This window comes from Hirundo rustica, chromosome Z (assembly GCF_015227805.2).
Source record: "Hirundo rustica isolate bHirRus1 chromosome Z, bHirRus1.pri.v3, whole genome shotgun sequence".
NCBI lineage: Eukaryota > Metazoa > Chordata > Aves > Passeriformes > Hirundinidae > Hirundo > Hirundo rustica.
Window position 1 is genome coordinate 16,066,158 of NC_053488.1, and position 18,226 is coordinate 16,084,383.

General features: G+C 39.1%; 1 protein-coding gene across 8 annotated transcripts in view; it reads right to left on the reverse strand.

Moving 5' to 3' along the window:
- Window positions 1-11,364: 11,364 nt before the first annotated feature.
- GHR (growth hormone receptor) overlaps window positions 11,365-18,226 on the reverse strand; it is a 118,764-nt gene continuing 111,902 nt past the window's right edge. For 7 of the 8 annotated variants that reach the window (XM_040089778.2, XM_040089781.2, XM_040089779.2 and 4 more), the window contains 3 exons: window positions 17,248-17,338; window positions 14,456-14,525; window positions 11,365-14,199 (listed from right to left, as the gene is read on the reverse strand). In XM_040089778.2, coding sequence (XP_039945712.1) covers window positions 13,237-14,199; window positions 14,456-14,525; window positions 17,248-17,338 — 1,124 coding nt within the window. In that variant the 3' untranslated portion in view covers window positions 11,365-13,236. The remainder of the gene's footprint in view (window positions 14,200-14,455; window positions 14,526-17,247; window positions 17,339-18,226) is intronic. The other variant, XR_009208610.1, reaches the window with a different exon arrangement.

Sequence of the window (18,226 nt, forward strand, 5' to 3'; positions counted from 1 at the left end):
TAAAAGTGACACCTTCCTTTAATGCCTCATTGACGCCTTATCATCCATGCTTTCCCAGTATCACTTTTACGACTTTATTGTAATTGATGATCCTGTTCTGAAGGCTAAGTTTTAAATTTTTTGCTGCATATGGCAGTAAAACATATAGAGAGAGAAAGAGAGAGAGACAGGGAGAGAGGGAAAGCGAGAGAGATTAACTGAAAGTAGGAATTATTCAGTAGCAGGCACATCAGGCCTTCCCGTCCTTCGCCGATCCTCGATCGCGCCGCTGTTCCTCAGCGCCTCAGGGGAACCTGCGCGCCGCGAAGACGGGAAACCCAGCCCCGCCGGCGGAGCGTACCACTACCGGCCCTGCAGGGGGCGCCCCCAACACCCCCCCCCCGCCGGTGGGCTCGGCCGGCCCCTACATGTTTACAGCCTCCCCCTCAGGTGCGATGAGGTTCCCTCTTAAGACTTGGATGTGTCCTGATTAGATAGAGACGCCTGTTAATCTACTTTATGGACTCAGGGTTATATTTTTTTCCTGAAATAGGCTGTATAATTGCATTCCTGGAGCCCAAGCTGCATTCTAGCATGACATTTCACCCTTTAGGGGAAGGGAGTAGTCAAGATTCATACATGCTTGAGGGTGACAAAAGTCAGGGGGTCTACAAAAGTGTGAAGTGGTATGTCAGTTTCTGACCTACTCTATAAGCACATGGCAGTGGGATAGAGGGATAGGAAGGAAGGAAAGGAAAGGAAAGGAAAGGAAAGGAAAGGAAAGGAAAGGAAAGGAAAGGAAAGGAAAGGAAAGGAAAGGAAAGGAAAGGAAAGGAAAGGAAAGGAAAGGAAAGGAAAGGAAAGGAAAGGAAAGGAAAGGAAAGGAAAGGAAAGGAAAGGAAAGGAAAGGAAAGGAAAGGAAAGGAAAGGAAAGGAAAGGAAAGGAGGAAAGAAAGGAAAGAAATGCGGGAAGGTGTGGGAAGGGTCTTGGATGGTCTTGACCCCTCCTGTTGTCCATGCCCACTTCTTGGCTTCATTCCTGCACTTGCTCTGTGCTGCGTTGTGCTCAGAAACTGGAACAGCGTTTGTTCTGGAAAAGCGCTGCCCGATCCTGTATGGCCCCTTCGCCAGTCACATCTTGTTCTTTCTCTAACTGTGTTACTACCAACAATCATTGGTTATTGACAACAACTCTTGTCTGTTATAACCAGCTGTCCTTGTCTCCACAGCCATCCAGCTATCTGTGTTTGAGACATGCACATTGAGACATACACCCTTATCTTCTGAGATTCTAGAGTACAAATAGACTTCTTGTCTAAAATGCTAAATACTCCATAGCTTTCTCAGATGACCTGGTTTTGTCTGTAATAGAGAGGGAAGATTTTACATCTATAATACATTTTGGTGCTGGCGCAATGAGCAGGGGCAAATCAGAAGGTGTGGATGCATGTACCTGCAAACACCCAGAGAAATAACAACCTACCAGTCATGGTCACAAATGCTGTTTTGCAGGCATCTCTTTTATCAGAACAGCTGTGGGTTGGTTAAGTCTAATGGGACATTGAGTCAGAAAATAATGAAAATAATTTCTATGGATAGAAGGTCTGCGGCTGAGATACATGTGGGGAAAGGACACAGTGCCAAGTGTGTCATGGACAGATACTAATAGAGAAAGAGGTGCCCCGGGAACTCAGTACATGCTACTCAGGTTTTCCAGCTCACTTTCCCTGCTTCACATTCCAGTAACCTGTTTCACAGTTTCAGTTGTCCTTGTAAATTGCACAATTTTTTCAGAAGGTCTGGTACTTTCAAAAATTTATAATTAAAATTTGTAATTAGACTTAATAAAATTGTTAAGCACAGCAAATAGTGTTCCTCTTAGACCTACAAAAAACAGCAGTCATTCACGGTTACTATGGAAAGAAAACTCTACCAAAATGTTGAGTAATGAGCCTTTTACTGCACAGTAAACCACAGTATATTGCACAAACTGTTTTTTGTGTTATATAGCTGTAGTTTTATTGTATGGATTACATTCATAGGAAGACAGGAAGAGAAGACTAAAATCCAATTCTTATGATTAGAAAAAATGTTACCCAGTGTCCATGTGTTATATTTGTAATAATGCTATGCTAAATGACCCATATGTAAATATGTCATTTGACCTCTGGGAAGGTGATTTCTATGAACAGACTAGGGAAAAATACAGAAAATAAACATTGAGGGGAAAAAAAGTTTGACAGATTTTGACACAGAAATACATGGAATGAAGTCTATAAGCTAGGGGTAGAACATTTAGCTTGTAAAAGGTTTAGTAGTCAGCAAATATTCTTTCGTTTTAGCTTTTAAAATACTACTGCTAAAATAAGCAGTTTAACACTGCATGCTTCCAAAAGATGAAATTTTTATCTACAGTTCATTTAGGGTTCATTCTAATTTTTTTGTCCTTTTATAGGGTAGTAACTTCTCATGCAAGAAAATTCAAGAGTCTGGTGGTCACTGAAAAAATGTTTGACATCCACTGTGGATTATGCTGGCAAGCAGGTGCATACTGCAACCTATAGAGTTTCTAACCTGTATGGGAAACACTGCCATTGTGAGCATCTCTGTAAGAGAAACTGCTGCACCAATGACCTGTGACAAGACATTATTTTATGTTCTGCTTCTCACAGACAGCATCATCTGTGTACATTCAAAATCTCATGGTTAGGTGTGGGCTTGAGCAGTGTTTTGGTGATCTTTATGCCACTTCAATGGTCTTTAACATCCTTCTGTACAACCACAGCCATCTCAAATGGATGTGTGAGATTCCTTCACGGAGTTAAGATTTGCAAGACTCAAGGCAGTTTACAAAATTATTTGTTTTGTTTTGTTTTGTTTTCTGAAGAGCACATAGAAGGAAGAGCATAGGTTTTAACCTGCTCTAGAGTGCCAGAGCTTGGCTTTAGTGTCAGACTGCAGAGCAGCTTAATAAGATGGGAGTATAAATTGTACTTGCATGCATCTGGGGCATCAATGTACTATTTGAGATGTTATATCCCTTTTGGTGAAAGGATTTGTTTTTCTGGTTTAGGGGATGAAATCTCTCAGAAAGGATATTTGGTATAGAAGTACACATTTCTGTTGCATTCTCCAAAATGTTTATATTTGTCCAAATAATGAAAGCAGAAATATACACAAAATTCCTACGAATACATGTTTATTTGTATGGGGTTTGCATGGCCAAGTTTGGGTAGCATGAGAAGAGTGAGAAGAGCTACATGAGTGACAGAGCTACGTTTCTTTGAAATGCTGCCAGAAACTTTCCCCATGTCTGGCAGAGCCAGTGCCAGTGGGTCCCAAGAAAGACTCACCACTGACTCATTGGTCAATGCCAAGGCCATCAGGGGCAGTAGAAGCGCCTATGTGATAATGTATTTTAAAAGGAAAAAAAGTTACTCTGTAGTTGTAATTGTGCTCAGGGAAGAGAGGAGTGAGAATATGTGAGGAGCAGCTCTGCAGAAGCCAAGGTTAGTGCAGAAGGAGGGGCAGGAGGTGCTTCAGGCACTGGAGCAGAGATTCCCCTGCAGCCCATGCTGAGACCCTGGTGAGGCAGCTGTGTCCCACAGGTGTTGGTGCCAGAGCAGATGGATGCCCAAAGGAAGGCTGTGACCCTGTGGGAAGGCCATGCCAGAGAAGGCTCCTGGTATGCTGTGGCATGTTTACTGGTAGGGCCAATGACCCTGTGAGGGGACCCACACTGGAGCAAGTTGTTCTTGAAGGGCTGCACCCCATGGAAAAGGACCCATGCTAGAGCAGTTAATGAAGAGATGCAGCTCATGGGAAGGATTGACACTGGAAAAGTTAATGGAGAAATGGAGAGGTCCTGTCTTCCATGGGAGGGACCCCATGCTGAAGCAGGGGAAGGAGTCTTCTCCCTGAGCAGCAGGAGCAACAACATGAAGTGACCGTAAGCCCCATTCCTTTCTCCCTGCACTGCTGATGGGGAGGAAGTAGAGCTGGGAAGGGAGAGAGCTGTGGGTGGAAAGTGTTTTTGAGATTTTTATTACTTCTCATTGTCCTGCCCTATTTTTGATTTGTAATAAATTCAGTCTATTTTCCCCAAGTTAGTCTGTTTTCTGTGTGATAGTTGATGAGTGATCTCTCTCTGTCTTTATTTCAACTCATGAACTTTTTGTTATACCTTTTTTCTCCCCTGTCCAGTTGCAGAGGTGAGTGATAGAGCAGCTTTTGTAAGTACCTGGTGTCCAGCCAGGGTCAACCCACCACATTATTAAGTAGGGTAATATAGTAGAATATATTTAAATAGATATATATAGATAGATAATAGATAAATATAAAAATAAATATACATATGAGCAAATATGCCTGCTAAAACAGTACCTGTAGCCATTAAAATCACCTTGGAAAATAGTTGATTTCATGTTTGTTACCTAAGTATTGGGGTGGGAGCCTTAAGGGGAAAAAAAAAAGTTCACTTACTTTCAGCATGTGTTTTAGCTGTTATTTTCTGCAGAAAAAGAACAGAAATTCCTGTTCACATAGTATTTTTCCCTCTGTTCTTACGTCTTTTTTCTTGTCAAAGGATAACCTAATTTTTGCTTTATAGCTTCAGTAGTTGAAAAAGAAAATTAGCAGTAGTGATTATGGTATGTATCAAAATTAAACATTTTTTCTAACAGGAGACTGGTAAGCAGTAAATTTCTAATGTTCCTTATATGAATCCCATAACTTGCAGTTTTAACAGGAATGTTCTGTGATGCAGTAAGAACTAAAAAAAAAAAAAACAAAAAAACAAAAAACCAACAAAAAACCCCAAACCAACACACACACAAAAAACCTAGCTAAATGGCAATTGAAATCTCCTAAAATGCATATCATTCAGTGAATCTGTGAAAGCGAAAGCCCACACAATATTCTATGTGAGCCGTACTACAATGCTCAATGTAAAATGGCTTTGATTTGCTTTGAGAAATAACTTCCCAAACTACTACAGATGGAAAACTAGCTCAATGTATCTTGCAGTCTACAAGCCTTTGTCTGGAATAGCCTGTGTTCATCTGCAGCATAATTCATAATAAAATACTTAGCCATATGGAATGAAGGTAGCGTGTTCCAGTGCTTTGTTGCTTAGACTGGTATGTGCTGTTTCCAACAGGAAAAAAGCCCCTCATATGTCATTAAAGTCTGAGACATTTGCAGTCATTTAGCTTGTCAGAATAATGCTTTCATTTTAAAAGTTTTCAACCATCATCCAAGCAGGAGGGAAAGCACAGCTTTAATTTTTAGCCTAGCTTGTTGCTCTTTTTCTGACACAGACTTTTTTTCATAGATCATAGAATCATAGAATGGCCTGGGTTGTAAGGGGCCTTAAAGCTCCTGTAGTTCCAACCCCCTGGTGTCAGCAGGGACATTTTTCTGCTGGGTCAGGTTGCTCAAAGCTCCATCCAGCGTGGCTGTAAAGACTTCCAGGGATGGGACATCCACAGCTTCTCTGGATATGTATATACCTATGGCAAAACAGAAATCAAAAAGCTAGACCAAATAATTTAACTACATTAAAACAAAAGCTTAATCTATGCTACAGGGAAGAGAGTGTCTATCAGTTATTCTTGTGACCTGAATTCTTCAGCAGTCAAGTATTCTTCATGATAGTGTATCAATGTCAACCATTTGGAGCCAATTCCAGAGAGAATGTAATTATGCAAAACCAGATTCTTGATTTTTGCTGAAAATCTTGAAGTCATTAGTATAATTTTATTCTCAGAAGATTATCACTTTGCAAATTACTATTTACTATTTATACTGCATCCATGTCAGCTTTCCAATAATGTCAAAACTCTATCCTGCAGACCATGGTGCAAGCCTACAAAAACTCCCAGACTTTTTTTGGAAGCATTTAACAGATATTCCATCCACTTTAAATAGGATATGACAAAGATGACTAACGAATCTCAGAGATGAAGAATAATAAAGAATGAACTCAAGTAATTGTGCTACTTCCTGGCTTTCTAAGTAATCTCATGTAGTCCTGTGCTTTCCCATCTGCATTGGATTTATCTTTCTGTTGAATGCTGATGGGTCAAACTATTATAATTTCAATTTTAAACACAAATATAACAATTATATAACAATCATATTCTTACAATTTGTTTGTAATTCTGGATCTCTTGTACTTTTAAACTAATGCTGACCTTCTGACCTAGTTTTCTTCTACACCTAAGAAATCAGGGTGGTAGTGAGTGTTTAAACCACACAAATGTCTGGCAAGGAGCACATTAGCTGAAATATATTTCTCTGAAATCACAGAATATTCCAAGCTGGAAGGGACCCAGAAGGATCACCAGCTCTAAAGTGAATGCCTGATACAGGGATCAAACCTGTGATCTCAGTGTTGCTAGCACCACGTTCTAACAGTACTCCATAGGATGTTTTGTTAGGGAGTACCTTTTCTAGTGATTATCAAATCTTCTCTTATTGATTCTATCTGAAGTTATCAATTTAGATGGTATTTTCTATGTTTTCTTACTTTTCCTTCCATTGACTATTAGTCCTTCTCCCATGGAAATTAAACAGCTGGGGGCAGTCTTGTGAGAAAGGAGTACTTGTGCCTTGTGCATCATTTACTACATCATTCCCTGTGGAATCAGGAATATAACTTGTAAAGACACAGGTGTCTATTGTATTACTGACAGGGCTCAATTTCAGTGCCAAGCTGAAAGCACACATTTTGCTTCTAAACAGTCATACATTCCTCAACAAAGTAAATTCAGAAGGTTGTTGTAATTGATTGATTGGTGTTTGGTAGAGATCAGCTAATTAATACTAACCACATTCAAAAGAAAGTGACACAACTTTGCCATTATTTATAGTACAAAAGCAAGACACCATGTGTCCCTGGAGCTTTTCATAAAATAGATCATTCTTCAACTAGTCTGTTCTTGGTATCTGGCTGTGACTACAAAGTTTATGAACCCCAAGTAAAATTTTGCATGTTCAAACTGCAGGTTTACAAATCTAAACTAACTCAGGAGCTGGTCCAGTGTTGCACATTGTTCCAGCAGCAGTTTGGCTCAGAGAATGTCACTTTAAATTTTCATGGCATTTCAGGACACTAGTAAATCTTTGTCATTCCCCACGCTGTGAGAAAAAAATAATTCTGCCACAAAGCTAAAAAGTTGGCTTAGGGAGCCCCACACAACCAGGCCACAGGTAGAGGATAGGATGCTCATAATGATCTCTGGATAACAACCATACTGTGCTCAGATGTCTGTTGAAGAAGGGTTGGACCTACTCATTTGGTAGCACAGTTTTAGCTGGAAATCATGTTGTCTTTAGTGAATTTCCAAGCCTGAGCCTTACTCTTCCAAGGAAAGTACTTTTAGATGGCTAACAGAATTTGTTCCTGAAGGAGTTTTTCATTCAGAAGGGCAAGGTTGGCATTTCCTCTGTCACTTGAGACTGTAGCACTGTACATGCTACACAGATAACTGCTGGGAAATAGATCTGAAAAGTTTTAGTAGGAGGAAGCTAACTGACACAGTATTGTTCTATAGTTTATGTCTTAGTATAATGTTGTAAAGGTTTTGTATTCAAGGGAAATAATATATAAAATTAAAAAAAAAAAATCCATTGAAGTTACTACCAGGGGGGGAAAAAAAAAAAAAAAAAAAAAAAAAATCAAAAAAATCAGTTTCCCAGCATGTCTAGGTCTCAGGTGTCTGTTATGGAACAGATTTAATTTCCTTCAGTATGAGCTCAAAAGCAGACCAGGGACAGTAGTGGAAGCATCATTTGTAGTGCTGTGATGGGAAGCTATAGAAAGTTGTAAGCATAAGCTCTTCAACTTTGCTTTTATTCCCACTAAACTTTCTGCAGACTTTTATTTCTTTCAGCTGAGGAGGGGAGTTCACCTATGATCTGTCACAAATTACCACATGATATGGGATGATCTGCTTTTTCAGACTAGTTTCAGGGAGCTAATATATCATTAGTCAGCTAATTTTCATATATTAAGATAAATAGGCTTATATTATTCAAGAGAAATATCAAATACTGTAGTGATAAAAAAACTAAACTTGTCAAACAGTGTGCCAGTTTACTAGATGCATTGATTTTAATAACTGCATCTGTGTATCATGCTGATTGCTGGCAGCCACTCTGCTGTGCCTGTTTTTCTGACACTGCTGGTATCGTTTCTCTTCTGCTTCTGAATGTTACCTATTCTATTAGCCCTGATTAGAGAAGATAAGGAAAGCACTTGCTCAGTACAGTTATGCCAGAGTGTTTAAGTGCTATACTAATCACAGACATGGATTTGGACTACATCTTGGTTCTCTGTGGCCTGAGGGCATGGTTTCTATGACAGTTTAAGCATTGACTGTGTATGCAATTAATAATGATTAGTCAGAGAGAAGAATTTGTACTGCTAAATTACATTTAGACAGAGTCAGTTCCAAAAGAGAACTATATCCACTTGTATCTCTTCAAAGTCAATTGATTATAAAAGCTGGTTAAATTCTTACCAGTTCCACTGTCTTGGTGAAATAGATGTTCTGAGTTAAACTGAAAAATTGGTATTGCAAAACTAAGATTCCGTAATTTACTTCTTTTCCCACCACCCAAGTTTGCATTTCTTCTTTAATAAAAATAGTATCATGCTCCAAACATTTTCTCCCTTTTCATCTCAGATCAGGTAGTCTGCATCAGGCACTCCTGGTTTTTGTCTGGTAATAGGCCCTTGAAATAGCAAATCTCAATGCCGGAAAGAAAGTTGTCTGTGGCTAAATGTCTGTTGGGGGTTAGGTTTGTGGGTTTTTTTTTTTTTTTTTTTTTTTTTTTTTTTTTGGTTTTTTTTTTTTTTTTTTTTTTTTTTTTTTTTTTTTTTTTTTTTGTTTTTGGTTTTGTTTTGGTTTTTTTTTTTTTTTTTCCCCTAAAAAATCCTCCCCCCCGCCCCCCTTAGGGTGCTAAGAGACTAAATACTGATGCTTAGAGGGTGCTTGACCCACCAAAAAAGTGGCCGAGAGTGGGGGAAGATCACTTGAGTTTCGGGAGGGAAAAGCACAGTGTTGCGGGAGCTGAACGTGCTTTTCCAGCTCTCGGCATTTTCAGGGGAGGACAGTCAGGCTGTGGCTTGCTGTGGGAGGAGTCCACTGTCGACAGAAAGTCCAGTCCTGGGAATTCTACCACAATCTATCATCTGCTGGGGTGCCCAGGAATCCGGAGTCCCCTTCGCCTGCCCTGCTGGAGCTGGGTCAGCCCTGCCCAGCCATCGCGGCTTCTCCGGCACTGCTCACTTTGCCTGCCGGGACACCCCCTGCCTGCCGGGACACCCCGTCGTTCCAGCCACCAACCCCGGAGTATCCACCGTTCCAGCTTGGTGCCCTTGGTGGGGGGCCCAAGGGATCAGACTGCCCCGGGCTTGTGAAACAAAGCCCCTCGAGGTTCTTGGTTCTGTTTATTATTATTATTATTGCTGTAGTTGTTGTTTGTCCCGTTATATTTACTAGTAAAGAAGTGTTATTCCTTTCCCCATACCTCTGCCTGAAAAAACTCCTTTAATTTTCTAAATTGTAATAACTTGGAGGGAGGGGATTGGAATTTTCCATTCCTAGAGAGGCCCCGCCCCTCCCTAGCAGATACCTGTCTTTCAAACCAAGACAATGTCATATGGTTTGAAGTTTCTCTTTGAACCAGAGAATTACTTCCCATTCTTACAACTATGCTGATGCATATATAATTATATATACTAAGCTTTAAATTATTGTAAAGTGCTCCCAACAGAGATTGTCATCATTAAATGGAAGCATTTCTAAAATCATGACAAGTCTAAAGAGCACTCAACTCTTTTTAAATACTCCATTTTAAAATAGAAAATATACCTTTGATAATGTTAATTTTCATTCAGACTGAACAGCTTTCATAATGAGCTGATCTCACTTCCTGCATCATAAGTCAGAAAAAATATTTCACCCTAAGTAGTAAAGAATATTATTTAACGAATACATAGAGTACATGAAGAAGAGTCATTATGTTTGACAAAATTATTTCTTATCTTAATGGAAACTGGTATAGTTGATGCTTTTTTCCGTTTCTTGTAACACTAAGCCATGGAAATTTACATTGTCTTTGATGGATAAAAAGAGGCTTAAATCCAAATTTTTCCAAACCAAGCGGGCTTCTTACTGACACCAAGAGACAGCCAGCAGAGCAACTTGAGTCCTTGCTTATGAGAACCAACATGGTTTCTGAATAGAGATGTTAGAACAGATTAAACTCTGCCAGGTTTCCAATCTCTTTATCTATCCAATTCACTCTATCTATGAATAAAGTGTCATTCTAAGAAAGGGAACACATGCAGGCAGTTTACATGCAGGCTGGCCAATGTGTTTGAGATGGACTTTAAAGTGAAGGACTTTAGGGATGGGTTTCAAAACGGCAAGCTCACACCATTGCATCCAATTAGGAAATAGACCGGGCCAACCAGAGCAGTGACAAATGTTCCCTAGCTGCCTTCAAAGGTAAGAACCAAAGGTCAGCCACCTCAAGGCGAAGTGTGTGTGGTTGTGGTAATTCTCCTGCACCCCTACTGGGAGACCTTCATGCCCAGTTACCTCCCTGGAATGCTTATAGACCGATGCATGCAGCATGGGAAATAAAAAAACCTTCTATTATGTAATGCTTGGCTGGGTAGATGCGGGGAGAGCAGTGGATGTTGTCTACCTGGATTTCTGCAAGGTTTTTTAATACTGTGTCCCATAACATCCTCACAGGAAGTTCAAGAAGCACAGGTTGATGAGTGGACAATGAGGTGGGTTGAGAATTGGCAGAGCTCAGAGGGTTGTGATCAGCAGTGCAGAGTGCAGCTGGAGGCCTGTAGTCAGTGGTGTTCCCCAGGGGTCAGTACTGGGTCCAGCCTTGTTCCGTTTATTGATCAGTGACCTGAGTGAAGGGACAAGCTGGTGGATGGCCCAGGACTGGGAGGAGTGGTTGATACACCAGGAGGCCGTGTGAGACCTGAACAGGCTGGAGAGTTGAGTGGAGAGGAACCTAATGAAGTTCAACAAAGGCAAATGCAGAGTCCTGCAGCTGGGGGAGAATAAACCCATGCACCAGTACAGGCTGGGGACCAGCCTGACAATCACAGGATGTTCTAGTAGCATGTAAATGGGTCAGCTAAACTGGTAACACATCTTGGCCAGCTATGGGTGCAATATGTCCTATCTCTCCATAGACATCCATTAGTGAAAACACTGATCGCATTGATTCTATTCCAAGGAAAGTGTCTTTATGCTTTATTCTTTGAGAAATATTTGATTTTTCCTAATAAAATATTTTATTTTTCATTAAAAAATTAGTTATCTGCAAAAAAACACATTGTGTCCAGAGAGATGAAAGACAATACATTTATTAAACTTTGAGAAAAACAAACAAAACACTAACATAGAGAAAGTTAAATAGAAACTGAAAGACACATCTTCTGACCGGCATATCATGGCTTGTGTGACCAGTAAAGTACCAAAATGACATTCTGAGTTTCACTGAGGTATTTAACTATTTTTGGCAATAGAAACAGAGTAAGAAACTTCTTTCAAACACACACATAGGCATTACTTGCATTAGTGTCTATCATCTATGAAACTTTATATGAAACTAAATAAAGTAGCAGTTAGAAAATTATAGCAGCAAGTTAGCAGAATATCTAATGCACACTTATGATAAAGTACGTGCTAAACTTAAAAATCCCACCCAGTAGTTGGGCCCAGTTGTATAGCACTTGGTCACAAAAAGAGCATCAGTGAGTTCAGTTGAGACATCATAAGCAAGACCTGAATTTGCTGCACATCATACACTTCTGTTCAGGTCAGAGTAAAGAAATGAATATTCCTATATGCTTTCTAAGAAGAACCCTGCTGTGATGAAACCGTGGCTGAGGAAGGCAACTCCTTAATTAATTAATTAAGGACTTAATCAATTAATTAATTGGCTAATTGCAAAGCTCTGTCAGGTTCTTAACATATGCAAGAACAAGGAGAGCTTCCTCACTGAATTTCAGTGTTCTCTTCTTTCCTTCTGAAAGCCTGCCTAACACGGTCAGAGGAGATGCTGTTAGGCTGCAAAAATGAAAACCACGTTTGAACAATACTGCACTTGATCCCCTTGTTCCACTGAAGTATTTTAATCCTGTTATATCTTTAAAAATTAACTGCTGGCTAACTTCTGAAGTCCTTAGTTTATTCTTTTTATATAAAGAATTTATGTGGCACAGACTAATAAATGTAGTGATACCTTTGGCTCTGGAAGGGCTTCAGAAGTTGGTCAAATATGAAGATACTATGCTGCTAAATTATCAGAGCTTATTCAAGTGCTCTCAAAAATTTTCAGTGAAAGTTTAGTTGCACAGTGTTTAATACTGTGGTCAACAAGATTTTGCTTATAAAAAGTGTGTTATTATTAGCATTAAATAGAATCTGATGAAGAACAAAATAATTTGCCCAAGTATGTTGTATATTTTAAAATTTTACACAGAACTTTAAATTGCATGTATATTTGTATATTAGTTACTGTAACAAAGTAATAGAATCAGTTACTTTTAAGTTCCTACAATATTTCAAAATTTTTCTGTAGATTTCTTTGGAGGTATAAAATGGCTCTGTAAAAATCTATTTTTTTCTTTTAGCTGTGAACAAAATTTTAAAAACCAGAAAACTTCTTTTTAGGACTGCAGCAATTACATTACTTAAATGGGTCACTATAATTGAACTACAGCATTTAGTGTAATAGAAAATATTTATGGTTTTATGACCAAAGTATTAAAATATATTTTACCAATTTATATAAATCAAAATAGATGTGTTATTTAGTCAAGCTACTTTTGTGGTTTCACCTATATGATTAGTACCGAATTAATGATATAAAGATTTCTGCCAACAGCAGTTTTTTCTAAATTCTTACACTTTGACCCCCTGATTTTTAGCTTTATCAAAATGAACAATTTACTGTACATTAAACACTAATTTCAATGTTTGATTTCACAAAAATCAACACCCACAAGAACAAGACAAAACAGCCTCAAGACAAATTCATAGATAATATTTACAGAACACAATAGGAATATTTTGATGTATATTTTATGCTGCAACATTTCAGATAAAATTATAGGAACCACAAAAAACTTCTAGACTTCATTTTGGTTTCAGCATACAAGCCCAAAACTGACTCTCTGCTGTGAAACTCTACACGCACCTAGTCACGCACCTATGGCATGATTTTGTTCAGCTGGTCTGTGCTCACATAGCCACAAGAGACGTTGAATTCCTTGTCTGGCACCGGCAGCGCGGTAGCATTGAGCACAAGGCCCTGTGGAGACTGAACAATGTGGATTGACGTATAGTCTGCGACAGGCATCTCTGAACTGGGGGGTGCAGCTGTTGAAGCTCCAAGATTGGCAACAGTAGTGGTAAGGCTCTCTGTGGTGAAGTAACCATCTTCATTATATCCTTGTTCCTGAACATGTGGCTCATTCTCTTCGTGGGAAACCACAGCAATGCATTTTTTCACATCTGCTTCACAGAAATAGGTGTTGTCCATGGTGAAGTTTTGTTCTGTGCAGCCTTCACGCTGTGCTCTCCCCAGCTTGGATTTCTGCCCTGGTGAAAGTACAACTCTGCCTGCTGGAGTAATATCACTCACTTGAGTGTAAAAGTCAGTACTTGTCAGTGAATTCTGGTTGCTTATCTGGGTATGGACTGACAGATGGGTTGACTCAACACTGTCTTCAAAGGGTGCCCACACGTTGCTGTTTTCAGACTGAGTATTCCTATGCCGGTGTTGCAGGTCTGTGCTGGCAAGGTTTGGAAGTGACTCATCATTATCTTGTCTTTCCAGGCACAAGAGATCCTCTTCTTTTTCAGTAGCCTTTTTGAACTGATCACTGTCAGAGGTGGCATCACATGTGTCGCTTGCACTGAAGTCTGTCTCTGGAATATCTGGTTCACAACAACTGGCCCGTCCAGAATCATCATCCTTCGTTCCCAAGCAACTGTGAGATTTCAGATGATCTTCACTCAGGAGCCTGTCAGTGTCTGAGGCTCTGTTCTTTTCTTCAGGGTCTTCTATGTCCAGCTCAATAAACTCAACCCACAAGTCATCACTGTATATCTGTGTCTTGTAGCTATCATGGCAGGCTAAGATGGAATTCACTTCATCTAGCTTGCCTTTCTACAAAGCACATAAAAAAGAATTTTATAAAGAAATTAGTAGAAATACTTGTCCTTTTTATGATGTTAACTTATAAAGATAACTGTAGTTATGTAATAATTGCAAAGGGATTCAAAATTATTTTCTGCAGACTAATTCTCTGGCAACTCCCCAGATGTCAGAATTTTCTTCGACAAAACATTTCCGCCTGGGACAACAGTTGTTATCTGCTACTACAAGAAAGATTCTCATTGCAGATTTTAGAGTTCAACATTACCTTCAAAAGATCTGGGTCAATCCCTTTGATCTTTGGAACTGGCACAGGAGGAAAAATAAGCATTTTTAACCTGGGGGGAAAAAAAAAAAAAAAGCTTTTAATTGACAGTGGTCTTTTTTTGAGGAAGTTAGAAAGGAGACAGGCTTACATTGCATTTAGATTTAATGACTTCAAAACCTAAATGTTTGAAAATGAGATTTCAAATACTCCTAAGGAAAAGAACTAATGTTTTCTCTCATGGCAAATTAAGAAACGAGTTTTCTTCATGCTTCCTTTTTTGAAATCACTTGAATTTATATAGGAATCCATTTTGGAGTCTGGTCTTTGACAATTCAGTGCTGTATAGAAAGAGTAAATTCCTAGAGCTCTGTCAATATATTCCCTTTTTACATACTTTTCAATGGAACCTGATACAAACCTGTGACATTTCCAAAATTTTTTTCAGGGATACCATAGCCTTGCATATGCTCAAAAAAATTAAATAGGAGAACAGAAAATGGGAATTGGTGGAAAGAGTGAATTACTTTAGAACTAATAAATAAAACGGAAAAACATCTGCAAAAATTTAGGCTAGTATTTTGCCATCTCTATGACAGTTCTGCTTTTTGAATTATTAGTCCAACAAGTAATATATAATTAAGGCAGGGGTTTACCCTTGTAGGGAAAGGTCTAGTAACTTGTTTGGACATTTGCAGGCTGTGGAAATACATACTATTCTAGTCCTTCATAAAGTGCATTCCTAATTTTTTAGGGGACAAAAGACCCCTCCAAACCACCCCCTCTGTCCCCCCAGTTCTAACAGAAGGATGATTTTCCCTTAATAATAATCCAATAGTAGCTGGTCATGCCTGTCTCTTCCATTTTACCTCCCTGCTTCTTTTGCCAACAGGTAAACAAAAGGAAAATTCAAAATTCTCTTTATACTGGGTTAATTGCCTACTTTAGAAAGTAAGGTGTGGGAAATGGTAGATACAAATCCAAATATTTGTTTTTTCTGCCTTTTTAGTGACCTTGGTGAGGTCCAGAGAGGGTCACAGAAGTCTTAAAAGAGCGTCTAGAGAGAAATTTAGGCACCTTTGGCTTAACCATGGCATGTCCGCATTCCTCAGATGTTTCTAGTTTTGAGCAGATCCTCAGTATTCTGCTCAGCAAGTCTAATGAGAGCCAGAAGTCTGGTAATTTTCCACCTAATCCCTGGAGAGGCAGTGGAAACTGGTTGGGCTATCAGGGTTAGGAGTTGTGCTTTAGAGCTGAATCCACAAATTAGGTATTCTGACAGGACTGGGCATTGCTTCTAATGAAACACACAAAGAATTTTACCACTCACTGCCTGGAGAAGACATTTGGGAGGGAGAACTATGCCCTGCTCCTTTCTTAGCCTAGCATAATTCAAGCTCTCATCTCTCAACTCTAATGACCTAAACCTATGGCATCTGTCCTAGACAGACTCATTCAGAGCCTGTGAGATCAGAACTGAGGAAAATATGAATTGGTATCTTTCAGAATCAGGAGGAAACCAAGACTGGATATTTTGCATTATGGAAAACCTATGCAGGCTGCTTCTCTGCAGAATACATTGCCATTCCACCACTAAATGGTGCACTTTGAAGGAAAGAGCACATGCCCACAGTCCAGCAAAACTTTCCACATGAAGGTCCTCCACATGAAGAGGAGAAAAGCTTCTTCCAGCATTCATGATTAGCATGGAAGATATTTATAAACTCTTAACCGAGATATACTCCAGTCCTCAAGATTTTCTGAGACTAAGCCACCTCTTGGTCAGTGTGCTGACCTTAGCTCCTGGTGCCACATGCACATTGTTCCATTCTGATACATCAAGCTTTTGTCATGAATTGTATCAGGAGCCTTGCTCTTAAATCTGTGATTGGGATGCTATTGCAGGGAATGGCTCCCTGAAATCAAACTCTGTCAAAGCATAGATCTTGCTTAAATAAAAAATTACTGCTTAATGAAAAAAATATTCTTTTAGTTCTGCTCCAAATGCACCATATTGTTTTAATTTCAGTATGTGAAATGAAATGTCACCATTTTCTGGTATGTGCAGACCTACTCAGTGTTAATTTTCAAAGTGTATACACAAGACCATTGACAACACACATGTGTGCACTGTGTCTTTACTATGGTGTTGCTCCATAGTGTACAACAGCACTGATATGACATCCAAGTTGAATTCTGCCAAAACCTATTCCTGAAAATTTTCCTGAAATATTAGTGGATTAACTAATTTTAAGACCTATCATTTTTATGTATGTTTCATTCTTTCATTTTTGTATATGACACAATTTTGTAATTTTTACAAATAATGCAATTATGTGATTTGTTTAATTTTATTTCTGTTATCTATAGAAGCTGCAATTTATCCAGAGATGAAATATTCCCCTATGACTCAAGCTCTTTCCCTTGGCTTCAAGAAGTAGAGTTTAGTGATAAGAACAAAATCAAATACATAGACATAGGTTTGTATGAAACTTTTGAACAGCATGTGAATTAAAAAATACTATGTACAAAATTTGAGTGGACTTAAAAACCAGTCATGTGCATTCTGTGGGATAAAATGTACTGCAGTGAAAGAGGGACATCAACATTATCAGTTTTTCAGTGCTGAAGGCCCCACACATACTAATTCCAGTTATAAGTAGTTTACAAGAATGGACAAAAATGCTCAGAATGGTTCCTAGTCCCCCAAATTTTAAATGATCGATTTTTTTTTTTTTTTTTTTTTTTTTTTTAAGCTACAGGTACATAAAATTCGACAAGTAAAAAGTCTCTACCTTGGTTGTTTAGACAGCATGATTGAGATCACTGTTACAGCCATCCCACACACTCCAAAGACAACAACTAAGAACCATGGAAACTCAACTTCTGAAACAACAAAACATGAATATTTAAGCAGGAATCTCCATCATTGTCACATCTTTAATTTCAACCTTGTCTTCAACCACCTGAGGATTCCAAAGTGGTAAAAACTGAAAATTTTTGTTACTTAACTGTGAATGTTCTGTGTTCAGCAGAAATAAAAATGTGCTTTTGTCCTAGTTCTGGCCAGCACTTGGAGGTTCTTCGATACCACCTCATGTCACTGCCAGGGGCGGACAAAAGGACTCCCTGGCTTACAAGAAGAGGGGTGTGACTTCTGGTTGGCAAATGTGGTGGCATTGTCTGACATTGCTTGTTGTCTCTTCAGTGAGCATCTCTCACTCAGAGGGTGTGAGCCACTCTCTCTTTTGTATACTTTTGCTATTAATATTGTGCTTTTACTGTTTGTTTTCTTATCTCATCGCTGATTCCAGTAAACAGTTCATATATCAACCTGTGATCTTCACTTTCTGTGTCGTCAGTTCTCAACTCCTTCCCACTGGAGCAGAGAGGGGAAGGAGGGGACTGAGTGAGCAGGGTGTGGTTTGGGAGAGTCTCAGTTGTGGCACTGAATTGGGAAGTATCATTCTTAATCCATGGCATCTTTTAGTCTCAGCAGTTTCCATGCATTTACATACAAATCTGCTGAGACTCCTTGCTAAACCAGACTGATTTCATAAATCTAAACAAAATCAATAAAGATAATGTCTATAGCAAAACCAGCCATGAGGAACATTCTACTTGCTTGGAACATGGTATCATTAGTCCTGAGGGCATATAATGCCACAGACCTTGCTGCTACTTGTTCATCCAAACTCAGAGAAAGTTACTAATAGCACACAAAATCACAAGCAAATTATTTTTCTCTCAAAAAAACTGAAGTATGGTGGTGTC